This window comes from Trichechus manatus, unplaced genomic scaffold, assembly GCF_000243295.1.
Source record: "Trichechus manatus latirostris isolate Lorelei unplaced genomic scaffold, TriManLat1.0 scaffold00050, whole genome shotgun sequence".
Classification (NCBI taxonomy): Eukaryota; Metazoa; Chordata; class Mammalia; order Sirenia; family Trichechidae; genus Trichechus; species Trichechus manatus.
This window is the reverse complement of record NW_004443986.1, coordinates 2,929,589-2,955,629: the sequence shown is the minus strand read 5'-3', so window position 1 is coordinate 2,955,629 and position 26,041 is coordinate 2,929,589. Positions and strand designations below refer to the sequence as shown.

The following is a 26,041-nucleotide window of genomic DNA, read 5'->3' as shown; positions in this document are numbered from 1 at the left end:
GAAGCAGATCATGACGTCTGTCTTTCTCAGAACCCTGCATGGGTTCAAACCACTATTTCAGTTAGCAGCTGAGTGCTTAACCATTGTGCCACCAGGGCTCCTTCTTGATTCAATAGGTAATAATAGCTAACACTGAAAGTTGCTAGATCTCTGACACTGTCTTGCTTAATAGGCACAACAACCTTATGAATTAGTCTTTGTTTTTATCCCCATAACACAGATGAGAAGTCCCTGCGTGGCACAAACAGTTAATAAGCGCTTGACTACTAGCCAAAAGGTTGGTGGTTCGAATCCACCCAGAGATGCCTTGGAAGACAGGCCTGAGGATCTGCTTCTGAAAGGTCACAGCCTTGAAAACCCTTTGGAGCAGTTCTGTGCACACATGGAGCGCCATGAGTCAGAGTCCAATCGACAGCAATTAACAGTAACAGCATAGATGAGGACAAAGCTGAAATGTAAAGAGGTCACCTAACGTGCCCACAAGTGCACAGCTGGGACTCAGTGAAGACTGCAGTCTTAACTACTACTCAGTACATATTTAATATGTTAAGAATTATGTAGTATCTCTGCAGCTATAAAGTAACAGACCTCCAAAGAAAGCCATGGTTTTATTGGCTGTAGTGGATATTCCCTAGATCCGTAAGTGCCTCCAGGTTCTCAGTGTCAATTCACTACTCCCTGTAGGGCTTTCATCTCTTGCCTGTTTTTATTTCAGTCCCACTTCTACAGTGGCTATGTTTCCTAAGCACCACCATATAGAGGGAAAAGTCACTCTGCCTTTCACATGCTTTTGATCTAGCTCATTAGCCTCCTACCCAGCTTCAGAATTCAGCAAATGTCTTCTGGGAAAACCAGCCAGGTCTTGGAGTTACCTTGAATGACCAGTTCTGTCACTCAGCACCAGGCAACTGTTAAAAGCTTTTCTGGTTTCTCTTTCCCCTAGCAGCAGGCTTCTGGCTGGGCCAAGCCCAGATCATTAGCCCACACTCATAATTGGCAAATGCCTTTAGAGGCGAGAATAAAAACACAGTAGACAGGATAAAAAAAATCATGGTATATTCATACAATGGAATAATATATAACAATGAGAATGACAGAATTATTGCTACTAGCTACAACATGGATGGATCTTACAACGTCATTTGAAAGAAGTCAGACACAAAGGCTTCTATGATTTCATTTAAATACCTTTCAAAAACTAACACAATTAATTTATGGTCTAGAAATCAGGACAGTGATTACTTTTGACGAGTGGGTAATGGCTGGTGACAGGAATGAGGGGCTCCTAGAGTGCTAACAGTACTCTATTTCTTGATCTGGAGTGCTGGTGACATAAGCATGTTCAGTTTTTTAAAATTTGTTGAGCTGAACACTTGAATGATTTGCATACATTTCTGTATACATGTTTTACTTCAACAGAAACTTTACATTAAAAAATAAAATGTAGGAATTGTCATTGTTAGTGTTTTCATTTACATTTAAATGTCTCAAATAATATCATAATAAATATATAATATGCTAAATCACAGGAAAGTTTAATATACAACTGAGAACCATTATGATTTCTAGAAACACCAGGAGTTATCTCAGTGTAATTGTGAGCATTTTAGCAGGTTCTGTGCCTTTCTCTTCAAGGTATTTTTCATCTCGTGTTGGAACTGAGTCCCAGTTCATAGAGGTAATAGCCATCACTGATCTCTTCATGGATCTTACAAAAACAGCATCTTCTAGGTCATTAAACACAGTTCTGCAAGAAAAGCATTTATGTCAGAAAAAAAAAATTAGGCCAACCAAAATAAACTTATTATTCAAATAAATAAATGCCATATTTTTCTATGTTATTTTTATTTTACTACCACTAACAAATAATTTTTGGGCTGTAAAAGACTTTCAGGCTAAGTAATGTTATATTTATTGTATACATTATTTTAAAAATTAAGTATCTGGACATATTTGCGGATCCGCTATTACAGTTTAGGCCCCATACATTCAAGCATTCGTGTTTTAAAACCAGTGTCAGATGATTAAAGTATTTATAGATACCATATACATATTAATATATTAAGTACATTCTATTATAAAGTTAGTATTTCCCTATATTACACTATATTTTACACTGATTTTTATGCAAATAACACGTGCCTTCTACATTTGTTTGCCAACTGCACCGTCTCCCTGGGAGGTATTTTCATAATTGCACTATGCTAATTTGTTTTACAGACGCATGTAAAAAAAAAAATTGACATAGCCGTGCTTATGAAAATACCTCACTGGAAGAGGGCATGGTTGGCAAACAAACATAGAAGGGTCACGTTATTTGCATAGAAATACAGTAAACGTGCATGGGGATAGTACTTTTCAACACTGAATCCAAAAAAAATGCCTAAGTGCAAAAATAAAAAGGAATGATGATTTTAAATTGACTGTTATTCATGAATTTGAACTCTTTCATAGTATTAATGAAATACTTGCTTTTGAAAATGTAAATTCCAGTGATAGTAAAATATTATTCTGTATGATAATTGCTCTCACTAAACATAGTGGAAAAGGAAATCGGGAAGGTAAAGCCCCTCATTTGAAATAGCTAATAATTCTTTTATTTTTTATTGAACTTTAGATGAAGATTTACAGAACTAGCTTCTCATTAAAGTTAGTACACATATTGTTTTATGACATTGGTTAACAACCCCATGACATGTTAGTACTCTCCCTTCTCGACCTTGGGTTCCCTATTACCAGCTTTCCTGTCCCTGCCTTCTAGTCCTCACCCCTGGGCTGGTGTGCCCCTTTAGTCTTGTTCTGTCCTATGGGTCTGTTTAATCTTAGCTAAAAGGTGAACCTCCAGAGTGGCTTCATTACTGGGCTAAAAGGGTGTCCGGGGGCCATACTCTCGATGTTTCTCCAGTCTTTGTCAGGCCAGTAAGTCTGGTCTTTCTTTTTTTTTTTTGAGTTAGAATTTTGTTCTCCATTTTTCTTCTATTCTGTCCGGGATCCTCTATTGCGATCCCTGTCGGAGCAGTCAGTGGTGGTAGCCCGGCACCATCTAGTCGTACTGGACTCAGTCTGGTGGAGGCCATAGTAGTTGTGGTCTATTAGTCCTTTGGACTAATCTTTCCCTTGAGTGCTTAGTTTTCTTCAGTTTCCCTTGCTCCTGAAGGGGTGAGACCAGTAGAGTATCTTAGATGGCTGCTCACAGGCTTTTAAGACCCCAGATGCTACTCACCAAAGTAGAATGTATAACGTGAAATAGCTAATAATTCTTAACAAATTTTATTTAATGTATTCAAATCATCCTTTCATTTATTTTGGGTTGTAATATTAAAACCTAATGTCACATATGAACACATAGCCTGAACTCATTTATCACAGAAAGACATAGCAATTTTCCTCATCTACTGAAGAGCTAGGAATTTTTTAATTCATTAAAATCTATTTTAGGAAATGAGGATAATTTAGGGGGTCAACACAATTATGAAATAATATGATAATAAAAGTGAAAATAAAAATATCACTTACTTGTCTACATTATTTGCAAATGCAAAATCTGAAAAAAATACATTTCTAAATTAGTATTTTTCAAATGTTTATTCAGTAATTAAATACAATGCAACAATGCTATAAAGGAAAAGTACGGCTTTCTGTTTTTTGATCCATCATTTAGATAAATAAATCATTCTACCAAAACATACCTTGATATTGAATCCAAAAATGAAATTGTCTCTTAGATATGGTTGTTTTTGCCTAAGATGTTAGGGCAAATTCTTTAATACAATACAAATCTCAAAACCCTGAGAACAGAATGCTTAATCAGTTTAGTTACCAATGGAATCCAAATGGGAATTTTATAATGAAGATATTGAAGACCATATTCAGATACTGATCCTTTTTTTCAGATAGGCACATGCCTCTATAAATGGACTAATAGACCAAATGAGAAATATTCAGGGCCCTTTAAACCATTTGGATTCTTGGCATTAACTTCAAAGAACTGGAATAAGTCCTAGATCACAAGAATCTCTCTCTTCCTTAGCTTTGGCGCTCAAAGGCTAGTCCTCAAAGCCTGGATTTCTTATGGTATCTCTCAGAGACTGTCATTGCTTTGTTTATTCCTCTCTAGAAGTCCTCATGCCAGACTAGAGATGGAAATTACCAGCACCTGTTGGACCACCAAAGCCCACACTATGGGCTCTTGCCAATCCACAAGCAGCAGAGAACATCAGGCCAGGGTGGAAAGCACACACACAGCCTCTGCTTAGAAGTGGTTCATGGCATCGTTCCCTTCACAAATGGCTGATTCAAGTCTTCCACGTCCTCCCTGATGTCCCCAGACTCTGTTTCCTTTTCTACATTTTTAATTACAAAAAGCACACATTGTCCTCATAGTGAATATAAACAATAAAGTAAATAGAGAGTAAAAAGTGAACTCTCCTTTTTACCTTTCCACTGCCACTTCCCTGTTATCGGAAGTGCCAGTATTAAGAGTTTTGTGTGTATGCTTCCAGCCTTCTTTGTGCGTACACACATGTGCACCACACACATACATATACACAGATTTGCTGATAAAATTCCAATTTTGCCATTACACTGCATTACATTATTCTGCAATTTTTTTATACTAAAAATATATCATGGGATCGTTCTATAATGGAATAGTTCCTATCGTATGAATGTGCCATAATTTATTTAACATTCCCCATATGAATGACTATTTAAATTGTTTTCATTTTTACTATTAAGAAAAAAATGTTGTGATGAGATGCCTTGTACACATCTTTGTGTATGCAAGTACTTTCTGTAGGAGAGATACTTCAAATTGAATTGCTGCTGTCAAATTGTTTGCACATTTTACATGTTGATAAATACTGTCATACGGTCTTCCAAGAAAGCTGAACCAGTTTATACTTCCACCAATAATTTTTGAATTGTGTTCTTTATCTCCCTCATCTTCATCCTGGCTTGAACAAAACAGCTATAGAAGGCATTTTGGGACAATTGTGAAATTTGAATATGGATTATACATTAGATAATATATATGAATTTGTTGTTTTTCTTAGCTGTGACAACAGCATTGTGGTTATATAGACAAATGCCCTTATTGTTAAACTTTCAGGCTAAATTATTTGGGAGTGAAATGTCATGATGACGCTACTGAAACATTTAAATGGTTCAGCAATATATTAAAATTTCCAGCTGACTTTGTAGTTAGGGACAACCAATGAGGTGTAAATAGAAGTTTCTGGGGAGGCCTGACCTTCCTAAATAAAGAAGCAAATCCTCATATATGAAGGGGGACAAATGTTGTGGAATATTAACAATTGTTGAATAGGTACAGGCATATATAGGCATTTATTGTACTATTTTTTGACTTTTTCTATGTAATAAAATTTTCACAATAAAAAGTCGAGGGAAGAGTATGTTTCCCTCATTCTGCTTTTTCTTCCTTCTTCATTTTGAATAATAATTTATCCGGTTATAGAATTCTTGTTTAACCATTACTTTCCTTCAATATTTTTAAGGCATTAGATTATTGTCTTGTGACTTCCATGGTTACAGTTGAGAAGTTTGTTGTTAATCTTCATTATTCTTTTGTAGGTAATCTGCATTTTCTTTCTGACTGCTTGAAGATTTTCTTTTTGCCTTTGGTGTGGAATTTTTTTAATGTATATTTCTTTGAACTCATTTTTTTCTGATGAATCTAAGGATTCATATCATTTATCAAATCTGGAAAATTCCCAACCATTATCACTTCAAACATCACCTTCTCCCCAATTTCTATTTTTTTTTCCTGCAGGAATTGTTACTAAACTTATTTTGGACCTTCTCTTTCTACTGTCTCTTGTCTCAATATCTAATTCATAGCTTCTATTTTTTATTTCTTTACATTGCACTCTGTGTTATTTCCTCAAAACTACTTTCCATTTTAATAATTTTCTCTTAAAGTGCAGAAAATCTATTTGGCTCTTTTCCCAAGCATATGTCATCTCAGGCAAAATGTCATGAGGAAAAGACATTTGCCTTTGTACCATTTTCATCCATCCTTCTTCCTGCCTGGAATGGTGATGCGATGCTTGGTGGTACAGAAGCTACTTTGTAACCATAAATCATACTGGAAGTGGCAGAACAAAAAGACAGATGTATTCATGGAGTTTGTACACTAAACCTGGACACTCTACCTTTATACCCTTTGTTATGTGAGAAAAATAAATTCCTATTTGTTTAAGCCACTTTAGTTAGATTCCTGTTACAGAGAAGGAATGCAATTCTAACTGATGAAATATCACTGAAGATATTCAAGTTATACTTGCTTATCAAGACTGGTATGTGAGTACAACCAAAATTTTAACAGTGCTTATTTTTGGGTAGAAGAATTGCAGATGATCTTTATTTCTTCTTAATATTTCTCCATATTTTCTAAAACTTTTATTCTTAATTGGTGAAATTGTTCTGTGATAATGATAATACTAGCAATTTTAGCTTATAATTACTGAGCCCTTTACACTGTGCTGGTACTGGAGTAAAGGCTTCACTGTGTAATCTCATTATTATCATATTGCATCAATTAATTTAATATACTTAAATGAAGATTAAAATTGAATATTCACTTTAATTAGACTAACAAAATTATTAAATTAGAGATTATGCATTTCACTAGATACTTAGCTTATTATAATTGCAATTATTATGATGATCAGGTTACTCATAAGTTTGAGTAGTTTTAATTTCTTTTTTTTTTTTTTCAATATACCTGAGGGTACGCTCTGGGTTGGTTTTTGTTTAAATGGTGATGTAGGATTCCATGAGGCATCTACCTTTCCTCCAAATGCAATTGATTGGAGAATATGTGCTTTTTCATGGTTAAAAATGGTAATCATTGATCTTCTTTCTTTTTCTGTAACTTCTGAAAATGCACAAAGTAATGTTACTGCACAGCACTGTAGAAAAATATGTGGAGAATCAAAAAAGTATTAGACACTTTCAAAAATTTATTTCTCTGAACTAGGTTATATGTGATCATCCTGTCAGAACTAATTTGTAAAGGAGCTATCACAGTTATTTTCATAATCTTAACACATGTTCATGTCGCAAGGCTCAGATCAACACTGCAGTCTAATGTATCCCAGATGCTCTGTAACACATCACCAAGGTGATTGAAATAGTAGGTAAGACACATTCCCTCATTTCCTCAAGGCTATGAGGAAGAAGAGGCATATGAGGTCTTGATATCCTCATAGACATAAGGTACTCAGTAATGAATTATTGAAAATGTTCAAATCTGTGAGATTGAAAGGCGAGCAGATTGAGGGGTAATAAGGCACTTGCAAAGTAAAATAGTTCCCTAAAAATGTAAAATGTAATACATTGAGGTAGATTTTTTTGTGGATTGTATAAATAAAGACATATTAATTGATACACAATGTCTAAAGATGTATTCATAATGAAAGTATTGATACCAGTTTTACTATATATTTACAGAATTTCAAAGATGACTTTTAGAACTTAAATAGGCCTTAAGAGATTTAGTCTAATTCTCTCATTTTAGAGATAAGTAACTAAAGTACCAGGGATAAATGATTGGCATCCAACGTGTTGATATCAAAACCAGGACAAAAAAAGAGACCTTTTCTCACTCTGTTAGATGGTCTTTCCAATAGAGTGGTCAAGAGACATGAATTCTTAAACCGGAACAATTTTCAGATGGCAAAAATTTCAAGACTAAATAATTGTAAATTTTTCATTTACAAAGACAACTCTTTTCAAAGGCATTCTACATTTTTAGTCCACTGAGTTATAAGACTGCCTCTCAAATATTTCTTTGCAAGAAAGAGGTGTCCTTACGATTTCGGTCAAGCAGTGTCACTCCGGGAAGATGGTAGATTATGTATAAACGGTACAGGTTATATTGGCACAAAGGGTTTTGGTAGAGACCTGCAAAGGAAGAATCCATATTAAGACATCACATTTACAAATTAGTTTCACTTATCACTTGATAAAATATGGAAATTGCAGGATTAATATAAAACATAAGGACATGCAAAGCTCTCCTTCATAGACCCAATCAATGGCCTCACTACCCTTATTCAGAGCAGGCTTTAATTTTCCTGTCTGTTGAATTTATTGATTGTACAAATATTTACTGAGTTCTTACTATCTACTAGGCACCTTGCTAAGTGCTGAGGACATATTGTTGATCCTATCCTGCCACAAATGAGAAAAATACTAACTTGTCCATAAGTAAATTAGTAAAGAAAGAACTAGTCATCAGCTCCATGGGAGTCTTTTTTGTTGTTGTTGTTGTTAAGAATATTCACAGCATAAAGATTAGACTTAACTATAAAACATAAAATAATACTTGTGAAGAGTGTGCTTCTTAGTTCAAGCAGATACAGGAGACCAAATGGGCAGCTCCTGTCCAGAGGCAGGATGAGAAGGCAGGAAGGGACAGGAGTTGGTTAGATGAACACGGGAAACCCGGGGTGGAAATGGGGAGTGTGCTGTCACATTATAGGGATTGCAACTAGTGTCACATAACAATACGTGTATAAATTTTTGTATAAGAAATTAACTTGAGCTGTACACTTTCACCTAAAGCACAATAAAAAAATATATATATTTACAGCAAAATATACACCAATTCAACTGTTTCTACATGTGTAATTCCGTGACATTGATCACATTCTTCGAGTTGTGTAACCATTCTCACCCTCCTTTCCTGAGTTGTTCCTCCCCCATTAACATAAACTCACTGCCCCCTAAGATTCCTACCTAATCTTTCCAGTTGCTGTTGGCACTTTGATCCCATATAGATGGTTCTTAAAAAAGCATAATGCTCAAGGCAGACATTGTTTTACTAGTTAAGCTAAACTATTGTTTTATTTTAAGAAGACTTTAGGGCAATAGATTCAGGAGGTCATCCAACCCTGTTGGCTCTAGAAAGTCTGGAGTCCATGAATATTTGAAATTCTGTTCTGCATTTCCCCTCTTTGGATCAGGATTCTTCTACAGAATCTTTGATCAAAATGTTCAGTAATGGTAGCTGGGCACCATCCAGTTCTTCTGGTCTCATGGCAAAGGAGGCAGTTGTTTATGGAGGCAGTTAGCCACACATTCCATATCTTCCTCCTATTCCTGATTCTCCTTCCTCTGCTGCTCCAGACAAATAGAGATAAATTGTCTTGGACTGAATGGCCACTTGCAAGCTTTTAAGACCCCCAGAGAACAGAAGCACTAAACATGTTATTAGGCCAGTTAACTGAGATGTCTCTGTCATAGTCTGATGCTGCTCTTTATTAAAGTACTCATACATTTGGTTCTCTTTTTCTAGCCTCAAAAGTCACAAAGGTGCCCTATGTGGATATAGGTGCAGAGGTACAGTATACCTTGTTCTACTGCGAATTTCTTCCTCATTGTCCACAGTAATGCACATAGTTCAAAATTTGTAAATGCCAATAGCAGCTTCAGATCTTAACAACAGCAGAGCTGAGCAGATGTGGGCCTCTCATCTTGTCTACCTTTGCCACCCTCATGCTGCTTGAAGGTCCTTGTGCCAAGTGCTAGAATAAGTAATGGAGAATACACTCTAATACAGTGGCTGGAGGTGAGAGGTGTGTGGGTGCAGGAGAAGAACTCCTGGCATTTATGAGGTGACATCCCTTAGAGAATAAGCATGTTGATACATTTTTAAAAAATTCTTCAGCTAGAAGTTGTAAGGTTGTTTTTTTTTTTAACAAAAAGCATTTTCCCTATTTATCCTTGGGTAATATTAATCAGGGTTATTTCAACACTGTGTGCAATAAAACTTATTTTATTAATGGTAAATAGATCTTGAAACCCTGTGTGGCAGTTCTACTCTGTCCTATAGCTGGGCATCCTTAGCTATTTGGATTCAACCTACATGCAATTTCTGGAAAATACTTCTGGAAAATAATTATACTGAGAAGAACCACTAGATGGCAGTAGCAGAAAGAGCTCTAGCTATTGCACAAACATCACTCTTCACCAAAATGAGGCTCGTTTAGTGTACATGTTACATTGAAGACTACTGCTGTAATATTTGGCTATTTATAAAATATAATGAGGCTTGATAAAGGCATGAAAATATTAATCATTGGAAACCCAGAAAATAACTGATTAATATTTATAAAGAACAGTTTGCAACATAAAGAAGACTGGTATGTGGGGTGGGGGGGGCATGCTTAGAAGACAAACTATTTAGATAAAAACTGAAAAAGTTAATCATCTGGATGCTTTCTCTGTAGGTAATAAAACATTGTGATATTTGTCATATAAACACAAACTTTTCTTGCTAATAAAATTGTTATATATAGCTATTCCCCGTGGAAAGCATGAACTTTAGAGGCACTTAAAGCAGGCAATGGAAGACACCTGGCGCATAATAAACCGAAAATTTAAGAGTGACGAAAGGGATGAAAGAAAATATACAGCCAGGATCAACAGACACTTAAAGGGAAATATGTATGTGTGGGGGATGGGAGAATTTTTCAGGATTTCTTAAGTGACAAAAAATAGTTTACATTTTAATCTTGAAAAAGAAGGAATTTAAAAAGGTCACAAATAATTATAACTAGAGGATAGGTAACAGAACTAATGTATATTAAACCAACAGTAAGGATAGACTTAAAAAATCCACAGGGATCATGTATTATAATTTGACTTAGAGAGAGTAGAGAAAAGAATACTCTTCAAGTACGTGAAAGCAAAAGACAATTGTTTTAGTGAGAGTTTAGGAAGAAGAAAAAGTCACAGAGGCTTTAGTGCAGAAGTCTACTCTGTGGTTACTGCCTTGGGAATTGCATCTGATACCTCATAACCCTGTAATACATTATAGCAGCTGGTTGTAGAGTCTGCCTGTGCATATGATGTTAATGGAAAATGTACCAACATCTTTCAACGACATTTCCTGATGGTACATCCTTCAAAGAAGCCCTGGTTTACTGCTCGCCTGCTAACAGAAAGGCTGGCGGTTTGAACCCACCAGCCACTGTGTGTGAAAAAGATGTGGCAGCCTGCTTCCATAAAGATTGTTCTGTCATTGTAAGGTGCCGTCAAGTCAGTTCCGACTCATTGCTATGTTCAACAGAACAAAAACACTGCCTAGTCCTGCGCCATCCTCAGTTGTTGCTGTGTTTGAGGTCACTGTTGTAGCCACTGTGTCAATCCATCATGTTGAGGGTGTTCCTCTTTTTCGCCTACCCTCTACTTTACCAAGCATGATGTCCAATTAACTGAGATGTCTCTATCATCTTGTCTCTATCACTTGTACATTTGGTTCTCTTTTTCTAGTCTCAAAAGTCACAAAGGTGCCCTGTGTTGAGATAGGTGCAAGTACGGTATACCTTGTTCTACTACGAATTTCTTCCTGATTGTCCACAGTAATGCACATAGTTCAAAATTTGTAAATGCCAGTAGCAGCTTCAGATCTTAACAAGAGGAGAGCTGAGCAGATGTGGGCCTCCCATCTTGTCTACCTTTGCCAGACTCATGCTGCTTGAAGGTCCTTGTGCCAAGGTACTAGGATAAGTAATAGACCATACACTCTAATACAGTGTGGCTGGAGGTGCAGGAGAAGAATTCTTGGCATTTCTGAGGTGATATTCCTTTCCTGATTTTAAACCACGCAGTATCCCCTTATTCTGTTCGAACGGCTGCCTCTTGGTCTAAGAACAGGTTCCACATGAGCACAATTAAGTGTTCTGGAATTCCCATTCTTCACAATGTTATCCATAATTTGTTATGATCCACCCAGTCGAATGCCTTTGCATAGTCAATAAAACACAGGTAAACATCTTTCTGGTATTCTCTACTTTCCCCCAATATCCACCTGACATTAACAATGATATTCCTCATTCCATGTCCTCTTCTGAATCTGGCTTGAATTTCTGGCAGTTACCTGTCAATATACTGCTGCAACCACTTTTGAATGATCTTCAGCAAAATTTTACTTGTGTGTGATATTAATGTTATTGTTTGATAATTTCCACATTCCATTGGATCACCTTTCTTTGGAATGGACACAAATATGGATCTTTTCCAGTTGGTTGGCCAGGTAGCATTTTCTTGGCATAGACTAGTGAGCACTGCCAGTGTTGCATCCATTTGTTGAAACATCTCAATTGATATTCCATCACTTCCTGGAGCCTTGTTTTTCACCAGTGCCTTCAGTGCAGCTTGGACTTTTTCCTTCAATACCATTGGTTCTTGATCATATACTACCTCCTGAAATGGTTGAACTTTGAGCAATTCTTTTTGGTACAGTGACTCTGTGTATTCCTTCCATCTTCTTTTGATGCTTCCTGTGTCGTTCAAGATTTTGCCTATAGAATCCTTCAATATTGCAACTCGAGGCTTGAATTTTTTTCGTCAGTTCTTTCAACTTAAGAAATGCTCAGCATGTTCTTCTCTTTTGGTTTTACACCAGGTCTTTGCACATGTCATTATAATACTTGACTTTTTCTTCTCGAGCCACCCTTTGAAATCTTCTGTTCAGTTCTTTTACTTCATTATTTCTTCAGTTCATTTTAGCTACTCTATGTTCAAGAGCAAATTTCAGAGTCTCTTCTCACATTCATTTTGGTCTTTTCTTTCTTTCCTGTCTTTTTCATGATCTCTTCCTTTCTTCATGTATAATATCCTTGATGTCATTCCACAACTCATCTGGTCTTCAGTCATTAGTATTCAATGCATCAATTCTATTCTTGAAATGGTCTCTAAATTAGGTGGGAAATACTCAAGGTTGTATCTTGGCTCTCATGGACTTGTTTTAATTTTCTTTAGCTTCAACTTGAACTTACATATGAGCAATTGATTACCCATTCCACAGTTGGGCCCTGGCCTTGTTCTGACTGATGATAATGAGCTTCTCCATAGTCTCTTCCCACAAATGTAGTCGATTTGATTCCTGTGTATTCCATCCAGTGAGGTTCATGTGCATAGTCACCATTTATGTTGTTGAAAAAGGTATTAGCAATGAAGAAGATGTTGGTCTTGAAAAATTCTATTATGCAATCTCCGGTGTTGTTTCTATCACCAAGGCCATATTTTCCAGCAACTGATCCTTCTTGTTTCCAACTTTCGCATTCCAATCACCATTAATTATCAATTAATCCTGATTGCATGTTTGGTCAATTTCAGACTGCAGAAGCTGGTAAAGATCTTCAATTCTTCATCTTTGGCATTAGTGTTTGGCCCATAAATTTGAATAATAGTTGTATTAACTGGTCTTCCTTATAGTTGTATGGATATTATCCTATCACTGACAGAGTCGTACTGCAGGATAAATCTTGAAATGTTCTTTTCGGCAGTGAACGTGACGTGGTGCCTCTTTAATTTGTCACTCCTGGCATAGTAGACCATATCATTGTCAGATTCAAAATGGCCAAAACCAGTCTATTTCAGCTCACTAATGCCTAGGATATCCATCTTTAAGCATTCCATTTCATTTTTGATGACTTCCAATTTTCCTGGACTCATACTTCATACATTCTACCTTCCGATTATTAATGGATGCTTGCAGCTGTTTCTTCTCATTTTGAATTACACAACATCAGCAAATGAAGGTCCCAAAAGCTTGACTCCATCCACGTCAATAAGGTCGATTCTCCTTTGAGAAGACAGCTCTTCCCCAGTTGTATTTTGAGTGCCTTCCAATCTGAGGGCGCTCGCCTTCTGGCACTATATCAGACAATATTCTGCTGCTATTCTAAGATTTTCACTGTCCAAGTTTTTCAGAAGTAGATCGATAGATCATCCTTTCTAGTTGTCTTAGTCTGGAAGCTCCGCTAAATTGTGTCCACCATGGAGACCCTGCTGGTATTTAAAATACCAGTGGCATAGCTTCCAGCATCATAGCAACACACAAGCCACCACAGTAGGGCAAACAGACAGACTAGTGGTAGCCATAAGGAATACAGCCTTGGAAACACTATGGGGCAGTTATCATCTGTCTTACAGTGTCACTATGAGTTGGAATCAATTCCACAGCAATGGGTATGAGTTTTTTGGGTTATATCTTTCACATTCTCTTTTCTCTCTGAAAACATGAGTATCTCATTTATTTTCTTGGCTTTTTTCCCCTAGTCCATAGTTAAGTAACTTTTTAGGTGTTTTAATTTAAAAACTGTTCAGCTAAACAAAACACAGAACTTGGATTCATTGCTCTTCCATTATTTTTTAAGAAGGTGTCTCAGTACTAAAAACTCGATGTGCTTGTGGCAATTCACCATTCGACGCATCATAAAGTAAAATCTGAGTGACAGCAAGTCAGAAAACTTTTAGCCCAGCCTCTGCCTAAATTAACTTTAAAAAATAGAATTATATAATTTGAAAGGCATTTCATTTTTATTATTCTTCACTTTTTTTCTAGCTCTTAGATTTTTGTAGGAAGCAATCTTATTTTCAACTCTTTTTTTCCCCCCTATGCTATGAAACATCTAACATTTTGGATTTATGAGTTTTGGATTGATGCTACTAAAATTACCGTAAATTAAATTTCTAAGATATGAAATCAGTTTCCTGTGTCTGAAAGTTCTAAAAGCCTCCTATGATGTATGGGTGCATTCCTTTAGAAACTATGAAGTGAAATTGCTTACACTTTCACTTTCAATAGGTTAATACTATTTAATCCACCTTCCCTCTAGGCTACTTATTGAGTACACCTCAGTGGCGCCAGCACTGTCTTGCTTATCTTAATTTAGGATTCTGAGTCTAAGCAATTTACATTTACTCAATAATATATCAAAATGTCTCTACTACCTTACTGCCCAAGCTTGAGTTACATGAGTTACATGTGTGAAGCTACTTATTATTGAGAGAGAAAAGAAAAATAAGACATACAGTCATTTAAATTATTGGCTTCAGTTAACTTTTTTAAACTTTTAAAGCAGAATTAAAAAGCATCATTTAAATGAACCCAAATGTTTTTAAGTCCACCTTTGAAGACAGCTGATGTAACTAATGAGATACTAACACACCGTTTTTAGTAGATGGGGAAAAAGAGAGAGAGGGGAAAGCAGTTACATTCTGTGCCTATACAGAATAGCTTGTAAAGTTCAATGTCCGCGATCAGACATCAAGATCTCAGTCAAGTCTACTTAGTAAGGTCAGCATCTCCATTGCCATCACCATCCTATTTTAACTAAATAAAATCTGTGGGCCACCACACACCACATGCTTTTACAGACTATGAAAATGAACTCTGAATTTTAAGAAGTAAAATGGAATAAAGCAGGAGATGAGGAGGGTGGAGGGGGCAGAACATTCTCTTATTCAGGACAAAGAGCAGCAAAAGACCCCCAGTTGGCTTTTTGTTTGTTCATTTGGTGGATTACTTTGAGTTCGAGAGGGATGGTCTCACCTTGAGGGGCAAGTCAAGTAAAAAGACTCAAATGAAGAGATCTTTAAGATCATAATCTCATCCTGGTATCCCAGTATTCCTCTTAACACCCTGGCTGTGCTTGCTATCAGCAGTGGACTGAGGCCCCATGAGGAAGGGTAGAACATGCTTAAGAGCCGTACCTGCAGAAACATGGAGACCCTCTCTTGAAAGGGGGGATTCCCTACTTCCAAGTTCTGCTAGAAAGGTGGTCTTAAAAATTATGGAATGGCAGGGTCTAGGTATACTTTTTTTCAACAGTATAGCTTAATAAAACATAGAGAAAATCTGAGAGAAATTAGGAGGCTAAAGGTTTAGGAACAGGAGAGTGGGTTACGTTTTTTGTTGTTGCCGCTGTTGGTGGTGGTGGTGGTCGTGTTTTTTTTTTTTTTCTCTCTAAGCGGTGGGAAAGGGGCAAGGAGACTAAAGGTTTGTAAAAGTCACTGGCCACTAAGAGGGTGTTCTGATTTAGAAGGAGGATGGAGGGGGGAAAAACCCATTGCTGTCGTTTTGATACCAACTCATAGCGACCCTATAGAACAGAGGTGAACTGACGCACACGGTTTCCAAAGAGCAGCTGGTGGATTTGAACCGCTGACATTTTGGTTAGCAGCGGAGCTCTTAATCACTGTGCCACCAGGGCTTCGGAAGAGGGAAAGGAAAGAGAAAAGAAGCTGGAGAGGGAGGGTGTGGAAAGGAAGACCTCCTGGAGAGAAGAGGTGGGGCCTTCCTGACTCAGCAGGGAAGTCAGGAATTTCAGTTACCAGGACCTCACACTCTGCAGCTAGTGTTAGGCCTCCCTGAAGCTCCCAGCATGTCTCCTGGGCAATTGCTTGGCAATTCTCCTTACAAATGCCAGTAGAGGATGCAATGCTGAAATGGATTAGAGGTTTACCCTCCGGGCTATTCTCTCACCCTCTGAAGAACTTGTAATTTAAGTGGAATAATAATAATGCCTTGAATTTTTGATATGGTTTTATAACTTGAAAAGACAAAAATTATGACATTTGAAAATATGTGGATTTTTCCTTTTAGTTAATGAGCTGAATCTAATCTGTGATTGCACGAGACACATAGAAACCTAATCTGAAGACCTAACTGCACAAATGCAAGCATTTTTTCCATATAATATCGCTAACCAATATTTACTACAAAGAGTATTCAGGAAATTCATTTTGGTAATTGGGCACAGCATTCTCTCCATTCTACTCTAACTACTCTAAGATTCTTAACTGAAACAATTATATAACTTGAGTTTCATCACTAAGGTTTTGAGTAGAGGTCACTTACATTGGTTCTAGGCCAAGGTTACTTAGTAAGATCAGCATTCAAGGTGAGAGGTAAAGAGGTGGACATTATACTTATCAAGCTGCCACAGGCCCAGGAGCCTCTGAAAGAACTAGAAAAGCACCCTCCCCACTCTACCTCAGGATCATACAATTCTTTGCTGGGGGACATGTCTGAGTAGGGTTGAATTTCAGACTCTACTCACTCCTGGGCCGGGTACATTTGTTCATGCCACAACCCTGTTTACTACTGTTCAGTAATATTAAGATGATATTTTGTCAAATAAATATGCATACATTACTGAGTTGTTACATTTAGCAAATTGTACAAAGCAGTTTCTCAGCAAGCTGGTCTAGCTTTGTAAGAAAGATTTAAGTTGAGAGTTGTAAAACCGTAAGCTCCATAAAGGTCCGGACTGGATCGTTCTTGTTCACCTTTGTATTCCCATTGTCTAGCTGAGTGGCATAGTAAATAAGATATCCATTTATTGAATAAATGAATAAATAAATGATAAATAAGTGAGACAAGGCATGGGTTTAAGTTTCAACTTAGTTTCAAACTTGGTAATTTGGCTAAATCTCTAAGCCTTGCATTTCCACCATTAAGGAGTGAATAATTCTAGTTTCATCATAGGATTGCTGTGAAGATTTAAGTGAGAATACAGTAAGGAAGCATCTTCTCTACAAGAAAGACATTCAAGCATTCACACATATAGGAAAAAAACATGTTATTACAATTATTTAAAATGTCAGCTATATTTTTTGAGTCTATTCACTTCTTAGCAGAATTTTTAGATGCCATGTATCTTAATTCATTATATAACTTACATAATCCACAATAAAACAAGCTTTGATTTTGCTATTGTTTCAAAATAATATGAACAGTGAGAAATACTTTTTTAAAAAGTGTTTTAGTGAGTTATATTAATGTTCAAGGCAACCCTAAGAAGCAGCTATTAGCCCCATTTTAAGAAAAATGAGGATAAGAGAGAGTTCTGAATCTAGCATAACCAGTTCTCTAATCATAAAGTGTTTGTTCAGTATAGAACCGCCAGATAATTCAAATATGCAGGTCAATGCTGTTTGTTCCTCAGAAAACAAGAAAGTTGTAAGTGATCCCTAATAGTAGGTGGCCTCATCATGTCTCCAAAATAAGCATGGAATTGCCATAAACTTGGTGTGGATTTCATATTTGGATTCCAAGAATCTACCTATAAGCACATGAATCAAGTCTCCTCAATCCAATAAATGTAACTGATAGCACTGAAAATATATGAAAGCTCTAGTTACTCTCTATGTATTGACCTGCTCAGAACCCTCTCCATGGAAACCAGTTTGTGTGTATACAAAATAATGTCTTATACAAATCTGAGAAATGAATAAAATGTTAATAGGAAACAATCTCTACCTCATAAATTTACATAATGAAGTGTCCAAACACAAGTTTGAAAAACCACTCATTGATCTGAGAGTCTTTGGTACACATAGAACTCTCTGTCTTGTACTATGGTTGTGTGCATGTTTGTGCGGCTAACTGAGAGTAAACCCGTTGCCATCCAGTTGATTATGACTCGTAGAGACCCTACAGGACAAAGGAGAACGGCCCCAAAGGGTTTCCAAGGCTGTAAATCTTTACGGAAGAAGACTGACACATCTTTCTCCCGTGGAGCAGCTGGTGGGTTTGAAGTGCCGAACTTTCAGTTAGCAGCTGAGCACTGAGAGTCGGAACTATGTATTATTTGCATCATAAAAGGTATTTGTTCAGCATAGAAGGGCCATATAATTCACATATGCAAGCAAATTCTGATACTTTCACACAAGACGAGGAAGCTTTCTGCACTTCATTCCAAAGCTGAGGCCAGTTCCTTGCTAGTGTGAGTCAATATGTATAAGGACGAAATTTGCTGCTCACTGATGAAGGCTTAAAACTGTTCTTTCGTTGTTGTTGTTGGTATCAGCTTTATTAATATAATTTATGTACCACACAATTCACCCATTTACAAGTGTAAATTCACCCAGTGTACAAGTCAATGGTTTTTAGTATATTCACAGAGTTGTGGAACCATCACCACAATTTTAGAACATTTTCATCACCCCAAAAAAGAAATTCTGTACCCCATACCCATTAGCTATCACCTCCAGTCATAGGTAAATGCTAATAATCTATTTAAAGATGGGGCTAATGGCTACTTTACAGAAATGCCTATTCTGGACATTTCATATAAATGGACTCATCTAATATGTGTTTAAAACTTACTTTTGAAGAAAAACCAAAAATACAGATCTAAACATGTAAATCTTTTGTTACTTTTGTCATTTTTGTTTGACATGCCACATTGTTTTGCAAAATTTTTTTCTACCCATTACTCTTTCAAAAGCATGTCTGAAAAAGAATAAGATCCAGTCTCATTTTAGGACATATCTAAGTATTTTAGATAGAAACATTGCAATTCTAATTTTAAGCTTAAAAGATTGAAAAATTCCTTGCATTATTGTATTTTTAACTTATGAACATATAAAAGGTCAAATTGATACTTAGGATCTTCAGATTCAGCATTCCCTTTAATTCCTTCACTGTTACATCAATGTTTGTTAGTTCATTGTGGTGTAGCATGAGGATATGCAAAGAACGCAAACTGTGCAGGCCTACAAAAAACAAAATAAACATTTTCATAAGATTTTAAACATTTCTAGCATTAACTAAACAATTAACAAAAGTAAAGAATACATTACAGATGGTCAAAGGAGGACTGATTCTTTATAATATTTTGAACTATCATTAGGAACACAATAAAGCATAAAAATTCAGATAACCTATTGCAATATGAGAATATAGCATCCATTTCTTTCCACCGTTATTGTTTTATGTTTGTTTTTCTGTAACAATAATTTTGTTTGTTTGGCTTTGGGGGATCATTTTCTTTCTTTTTTTTGTTTACTTTTTTAGCCACCATTACTTAGATTTATAATGTGAACTGAGAGAATAATTCCTCATCCAATTAAGTGCTTTCCTCCAAATTACTCAAGTGTGTTATTTGCACAATAGGAAGTCAAATGGTCATATCACTTTTGTTGATTCTAAAATTCACATTTCCTACATTTTTAACATAAACAAAAGTGGAATGTGCTTGTGTGATAGCCATGTCATAGTTGAAGAAAGATTTTTCTTTCTTAGTGGTGCACAAAATCATGGTGGGCCTTAAAAATTATGATAGTTTGAGTCTATGCTATATGATATTAAAGAAAATTTTTACATAACACTTCTTTATGTTTCATGATCATGGTATATTACATATTTTTATACCTGACTTGAAATTGTCAGCTAAGAGATTGTTGTTCATATAAAATTTACTCAGCGTGGAAATAGGAATTTAACTGGTAAAAATCGTAGCCAGTAGAAACTTGCCAAATTATTTATTAAGCTGCTATATTTATTAATGCTCCCAAATATTGTTAAGATATGATTCCACAATACCTAGTTTGTCTCCAACTGTGTGATAGAGTGGCTAAAGTCCTATGTTAAAAAATTTTTTTTGCATTTTGAATAAGATACATGAAAATAAGGAATTAGAACTGTAATTTAACAGCACATCTTAAAATGAAAATGCAACTAATACTAGAAAGTAAAAATTCCATCACATAATTTCAACAGAAATGATTAAACAGATTTTTACATTCATTAGCAATATCATAGTTGAAGTTTGCTAGTTACTTCCTTGAAAATTTATTCGATTAAGAGAAAATTTAAGAGGTACCTGCTATCTCAAATATTGCATTGTTGTTTAGATATAGTTCTGTCAGACAATAGTTTTTAGTTAGAAATGCTATCCCATGGAGCTGAAAATAGAGAGAAAAATATGCTTTATAAAATAATTTATATATTTGTAATAAGGCATAGAAGTTTGACCTTTGCTGCTATAATTAATTATTTTTGATCTTTTGTTCTGGGCTAGAAATTTATATCAGGACTGTCCTTGAAGACAATGTGATGAGAAGGACGTTTTTGGCTGCCTTAAAATAAACTCTTACCACATCTAGGCCAAACTCCCTTGCGTGCTTTTCAAAGCTTCTCTAATCTAGCCTAGCCCTTTTGTTCTAACCATATTTTTCCCTATTCTGCTCTATAGGTTCTCCAGGGATCTGGCACCAGATATTATTAATTTGCCATCAAATATTATTAAGTGCCTGTTTTGTGCCAAAGGAGACCTGGTGGCGCAGCTGCTACCAAAAGGTAGGCAGTTCGAACCCATCAGCCGCTCTACAAGAGAAAGATGTGGCAGTCTGCTTCCTTAAAGATGACAACCTTGGAAACCCTATGGGGCAGTTCTACTCTGTCCTAGAGGGTCGCTGTAAGTCGGATTGGATTAATGGCAACAGGTTTGATTTTTTGGTTTATTATGTGCCAAGGGCTGTCTCCTCAGATAATGAATGCCAAGACCATTTCTGCATCTGTGCATGAGTCATGTTTGCCCTTTACCTGCATGTCTTGTTTTCCTGGTACGTTTCTGACCCTTCTTAAGGACCAGTCCCAGGCAAGCAAGGCATACCAAACCATGCATGATCGTACTGCTATGGTAGGTTTTCTCCATTCCAATGATTTGTTGAAACTATCCTTTGGTCTCCTTGTGTCTCACTACTGTCTTCTTGCTTCATTTTTGACCTACTTTTTGTTTTTTTAAACTCACACTTGCTCCAGCTCTTTCAGTCAGATCTCTTGAATGATGGTCTAATTTTGTATCATTTTACTTTATGTCCCACTCTAAAAGCCGTCTCTTCTTCACTGGCTCAAAGCTCTTCTTGTAAACAGATCTCAACCTAGCTGAGTACTCTGTAATCTGAATGCATTTAGGAGGCAACTCTGCCAGATCAATCCCAGTGCTCACGGCTCATAACCAGCTACCACCCCATCCAACTAGAGGGCAAGGCACAACACAATATTGTTACTTTACATGTTCATCTTTTTTAACATGGCCTTTCCTGACAAGCCCCAGGCTCATGAACCTTCAACACTTAGTTTGATTTGTACAATTAACCACTTGATTACTAGAGTTTTGTATCTTCCTTAAGGAAAGAAACTATGTTTTTTCAGTATCTTGTCTTTCCCACCTCCCCACTTTCCTGACAATATGGTGGGGTTGCACCTTACTATTAAGGTTAGATTCTAAATTCAGTGCATATGAAAATTGGAAATAGTTAAAAGTACTCTTGAAAATTCCTCAAATGAAGCATTAAGTATTGTATACACGATATGGGGTATTCAAATATAGACAGTATGTCAAAATGTTTCTGTTACTCTGCATAAAAATACCCATTTAAAAAATATTGACTCTATAACCTTAATATAAGTTAAGAGGTTTGTTTGAGCTGTGAGGATGAAACATGGGAGTGATACAATGGAGGGAAAAATAGTTTTTAAGAAACAAAACCAAACCTGTTGCAATCGAGTAAATTCCAACCCTACAGGACAGAATAGAACTGCCCCATAGGGTTTCCAAGGAGTGGCTGGTGAATTTGAACTGCCGACCTTTAGGTCAACAGCCAAACACTTAACCACTGCACCACCAGGGCTCCAAGGTTTTAAGAGCAGTAGTTATGACACCTTTCTATCGAATACAGGATATAGCAGGGAGAAGATCCTCGTGAAATAGTTATTGATCAAGTATTTAGCATTTTATATATATAAAAAAAGATCTTGATTGTAATTTAGTCTTATATGTTTATTAAAGCTTATCACAAGAACTATTGTTACCAGTTAAATAGACCGTTTTGTCCCTTGATTAATAGATTTCAGCCAACACATCTGACTGAGCGAGCATTCCTTTTACATCTCAGAAAAGCTATTTTATATTTGTATCCAAAGTTTGAAAACGTGTTTCTTTATGAAGTTTCTTTAATTTTGTTTTATATTTGCAACATTCACAAATTATGAAGCTGTAAAATGTACCTGTGCTGTTCATCTCATTCTTTCAGACTCATCTCCATCAAATTATGCCAACACTCATGCAGGAGGACTGCCAATAATTTCACGATAGCTCTTGTTAAGTCATGAAAGGAGCCCTGTTTCCCACAGGTAGGAAAAACCGTTCAAAGCAGGAAGGTGAGTCACAGCTGGCTTTCCTTTACACTTTCCCTAGGAGCCTTCTGGCATCGACTCACTGCCTTCCATTCTTCTTCTCACCACTCCCTGGTCTTATAATAGCGACATCTGACATCAGAAGAAGAAAAGAACACCAGTGGAAACCATGACTTTTCCTTCTCTCTTTCTCCAGTTGCCTGCTGACCACACATCAACTCCACATTACTGATTAGTTGAGGCTTTAATTTCTCTTGCATTACTCATTAGCACAAGAAGAAAAATCTAACAAACCCAACAGTTTCATCCTGATTTTAAAAATCATTGTTTCTCGAGAGCATTAATATCCTTGGATCATAATTACTGGGATTATAAAACTGCATTATTTGTTGGGGTGGGAAGATAAGGTGGCAAGAGACAAAGTCACATCATGGGAAACTTGGTGTGCTATTGAAAGATGGTATGCAGAAGAATGTTATTGCCCAACTTTATTTTACAAATAACATGGCAGGGCAGAACATGGATTAGAGGAGATAGCAAGTGTAATGGCAGGAGAGGAATAGGGAGGGTGTTGGTCTGATTTAGGAGAATATGATGACAGCGCAGAGCAGAGTAATGGCAGTGGGACAAGAGTGAAGTAGAGGGAATTGAGAGGCAGTTTTAAAGTAGAATTCACAGGCTTAATAGATAAATTGCAATATAGAAAATTGTAAAGTCAAGATTTAGCAATAAGAATTGGAAGACATGCTGATTGTCCTGATATTTAAGCCATCATTAAAGTAAAATTTTATTATACTTGTGCATTTAGAAAAATCTACACTACTGATTGTAAGGATTGTCCTTGTTTGATATTTAGTGTACCTTTTGCAAATCATATATCTTAGCTCAAGGCTTGGCACATAGCAAGTGCTCAATAAATGTAGATATTATTATTTGTTATTATAACCATTATTATTTTGATAGTGCTAGAAGCTCTTACATTTAATATAAAACACTTATAAGTAACCACTGAGATACTACTGGTGAAAAAATGTGTACCAGCACAAGATTAAAATTACGGAGGCATGGTACAAGAGGTTAACATTCTCGGCAGCTAGCCAAAAGGTTGGAGGTTTGAGTCCAGCCAGAAGTGCCTCAGAAAAAAGGTCTGGCAATCTACTCCTGAAAAAATTAGCAATTGAAAAACCCTATGGAGCACAGTTCTACTGTGACACACTTGGGGTCATCATGAGTTGGAATCAAGTCAACATCAGGCACTATTGACATTTTGGACCAGATAATGTTTTGTCGGGGTGGAGGGAGCTGTCCTGTGCATTGTAAGATGTTTAGTAGCATCCCTGGTCTCTATCCACTAGACGTTCATAGACAACTCCTTCTCCCATGTCGTGACAACCAAAAATGTCTCCAGACGCTGCAAACGCCCCCTGGTGGCAAAATGTCCCCAGCTGAGACACGGAAAAAGAGAGTCACATTTATTAAGTGCTTTTTTTGAGCCAGGAACTGAGCTAGATGTTTTCACAGGCATTATCTAATATGATCCTTACAACAGCCCCATATTATTCATTTTATCCCCAGTTTGTTGTTATTGTTGTTAGTTGCCATCAAGTCGGTTTCAACTCATAGCAATCTTATGTGTAACACTTATGTATAAGTGCAAAGTATCCCAGTTTACTTATTAGGAAACCAAGGCTCAGAAAAGGTTAATTAACTTTCTCAAGGTCCGGAGATCCTAAGTAACAGAGTAAAGATTCAAATCCAAGTCTTTTTGACTCCCAAGCCAATGACTGGCATGTATTGAATCATAATTAAACCATTTAATTTTGAGAGACTTTCATATAAACCACCCAAAACACATTATTTTGAAAATATCTTGAAATACATTATTTCATTAGATTGAATAATGGAAAATATTCCATAAATTTTTTTCTATTATTTAAGCAATAACCCTAAGATTCCAAAAACATATATAAAATGAACACAAAACATTTGGTCTGAAATAGAAAAGAAATATAATAAACTCTAGACATATACAAATAATAATAAACAGAATGTAGTTTTACTACATGCCAAGCAATGTATTTAATCTTCAAGCAACCAACATGGTAGGAGTAATATTATGAGGAAATCAAAGCAGAGAGGTTAAGTAACTTGCCAAGATTACTCTGCAAGTCCATGGTGGAACAGAGGTTTGACCCAGTTGCCAAGATCCCTGCTGAAAACCACTACATTTCACTAAGATCCGGAGCAGGAAGCTGAACTATCAGACTCAGCTTGAGCCACTGGCTTGACTTCCTCCGTCCATCTGATCTAATCTTGACTTCTCAGGTGATCTTGATTCTTCTCAACAGTAGCTCCCTACCTCAGGCTGGCTTTGGTTCCAAGATGCTGTTCTATCCTACCTCCATCCCATAGGAGATGTTCTCCTGTGATTCACAAGACCTATCAGCAGACCCTAGACAAGTGCGTATGGTTACCGACCAACCCAAACCAAAAGAACTACCTCACACTAACGCTAAACTACGTAGTATACAAACAAGTGCGCTTGCTCTTGCTTCCTTCAACCCTGCTTTTCAGTATTCGTCTCTCTCCTGCTAGCACCCTCCTGCCCCTGACCACCCCATTCTTTCTTTTTTCTTCTCACTTCATCCTTTTTCAACATGCCCTAGACTCCCATTTATATAGGTCATAGAGGCAAATAATTATATTGCTGATGTTGTTGCTGACAGGGCTTAAAGGTATTAGCCATTCCATGATGCTGATCAATGACTCAGACTGTTAACTCTCAGGCCCATTTAAAACCGGTATTTGTGATCTGGGAAAATTTCCAAGTGTCCATCAAGTTATGCCCTATCACAACTCCCTAGGACATTAGCTTGTAAAATCAACTTTGGGACTATATTCATTAAACCTAAATAGTGTCATCAATATAAAGGATGACTTTGAAAAGTTTCCAGTATTGTAAAACAAGACCACAGAACTTTAGACTTGGAAGAGAACTTAAAAATTATACACATGAGCTTGCATAGAAGAGAAAAATGACTTCTGGTTAAAGGTTTAGATGATACACACACACCTACATTTGCTCCATCCAAAAAGTCATCTAAAATGACAGTAATAGAATTGTTTTAAAAGGTTTATGTCTATGAGCACAAAGAGAACAGGAAATTAGACAACAGTAATACAAATTTGGAAGCTGGAAAGCATATGGTCAAGTGGTAATAGAATTAACAGAAATTAGAAAGCCAAATTCTAAAACAAGAAACCAACCTGATATATGCCACAATATTTTTAAAA

The 26,041-nt window shown here is 36.5% G+C and overlaps 1 protein-coding gene across 1 annotated transcript in view; it reads right to left on the bottom strand.

The window, feature by feature from the left end:
- Positions 1-298: 298 nt before the first annotated feature.
- Positions 299-26,041, bottom strand: part of LRRC72 (leucine rich repeat containing 72) — a 56,481-nt gene continuing 30,738 nt past the window's right edge. The window contains exons 4-9 of the mRNA XM_004377506.2: positions 20,430-20,511; positions 19,210-19,320; positions 7,837-7,926; positions 6,746-6,898; positions 3,517-3,544; positions 299-1,747 (exon numbers count right to left, since the gene is read on the bottom strand). Of these exons, the coding sequence (XP_004377563.1) occupies positions 1,582-1,747; positions 3,517-3,544; positions 6,746-6,898; positions 7,837-7,926; positions 19,210-19,320; positions 20,430-20,511 (630 nt within the window). The 3' untranslated portion in view covers positions 299-1,581. The remainder of the gene's footprint in view (positions 1,748-3,516; positions 3,545-6,745; positions 6,899-7,836; positions 7,927-19,209; positions 19,321-20,429; positions 20,512-26,041) is intronic.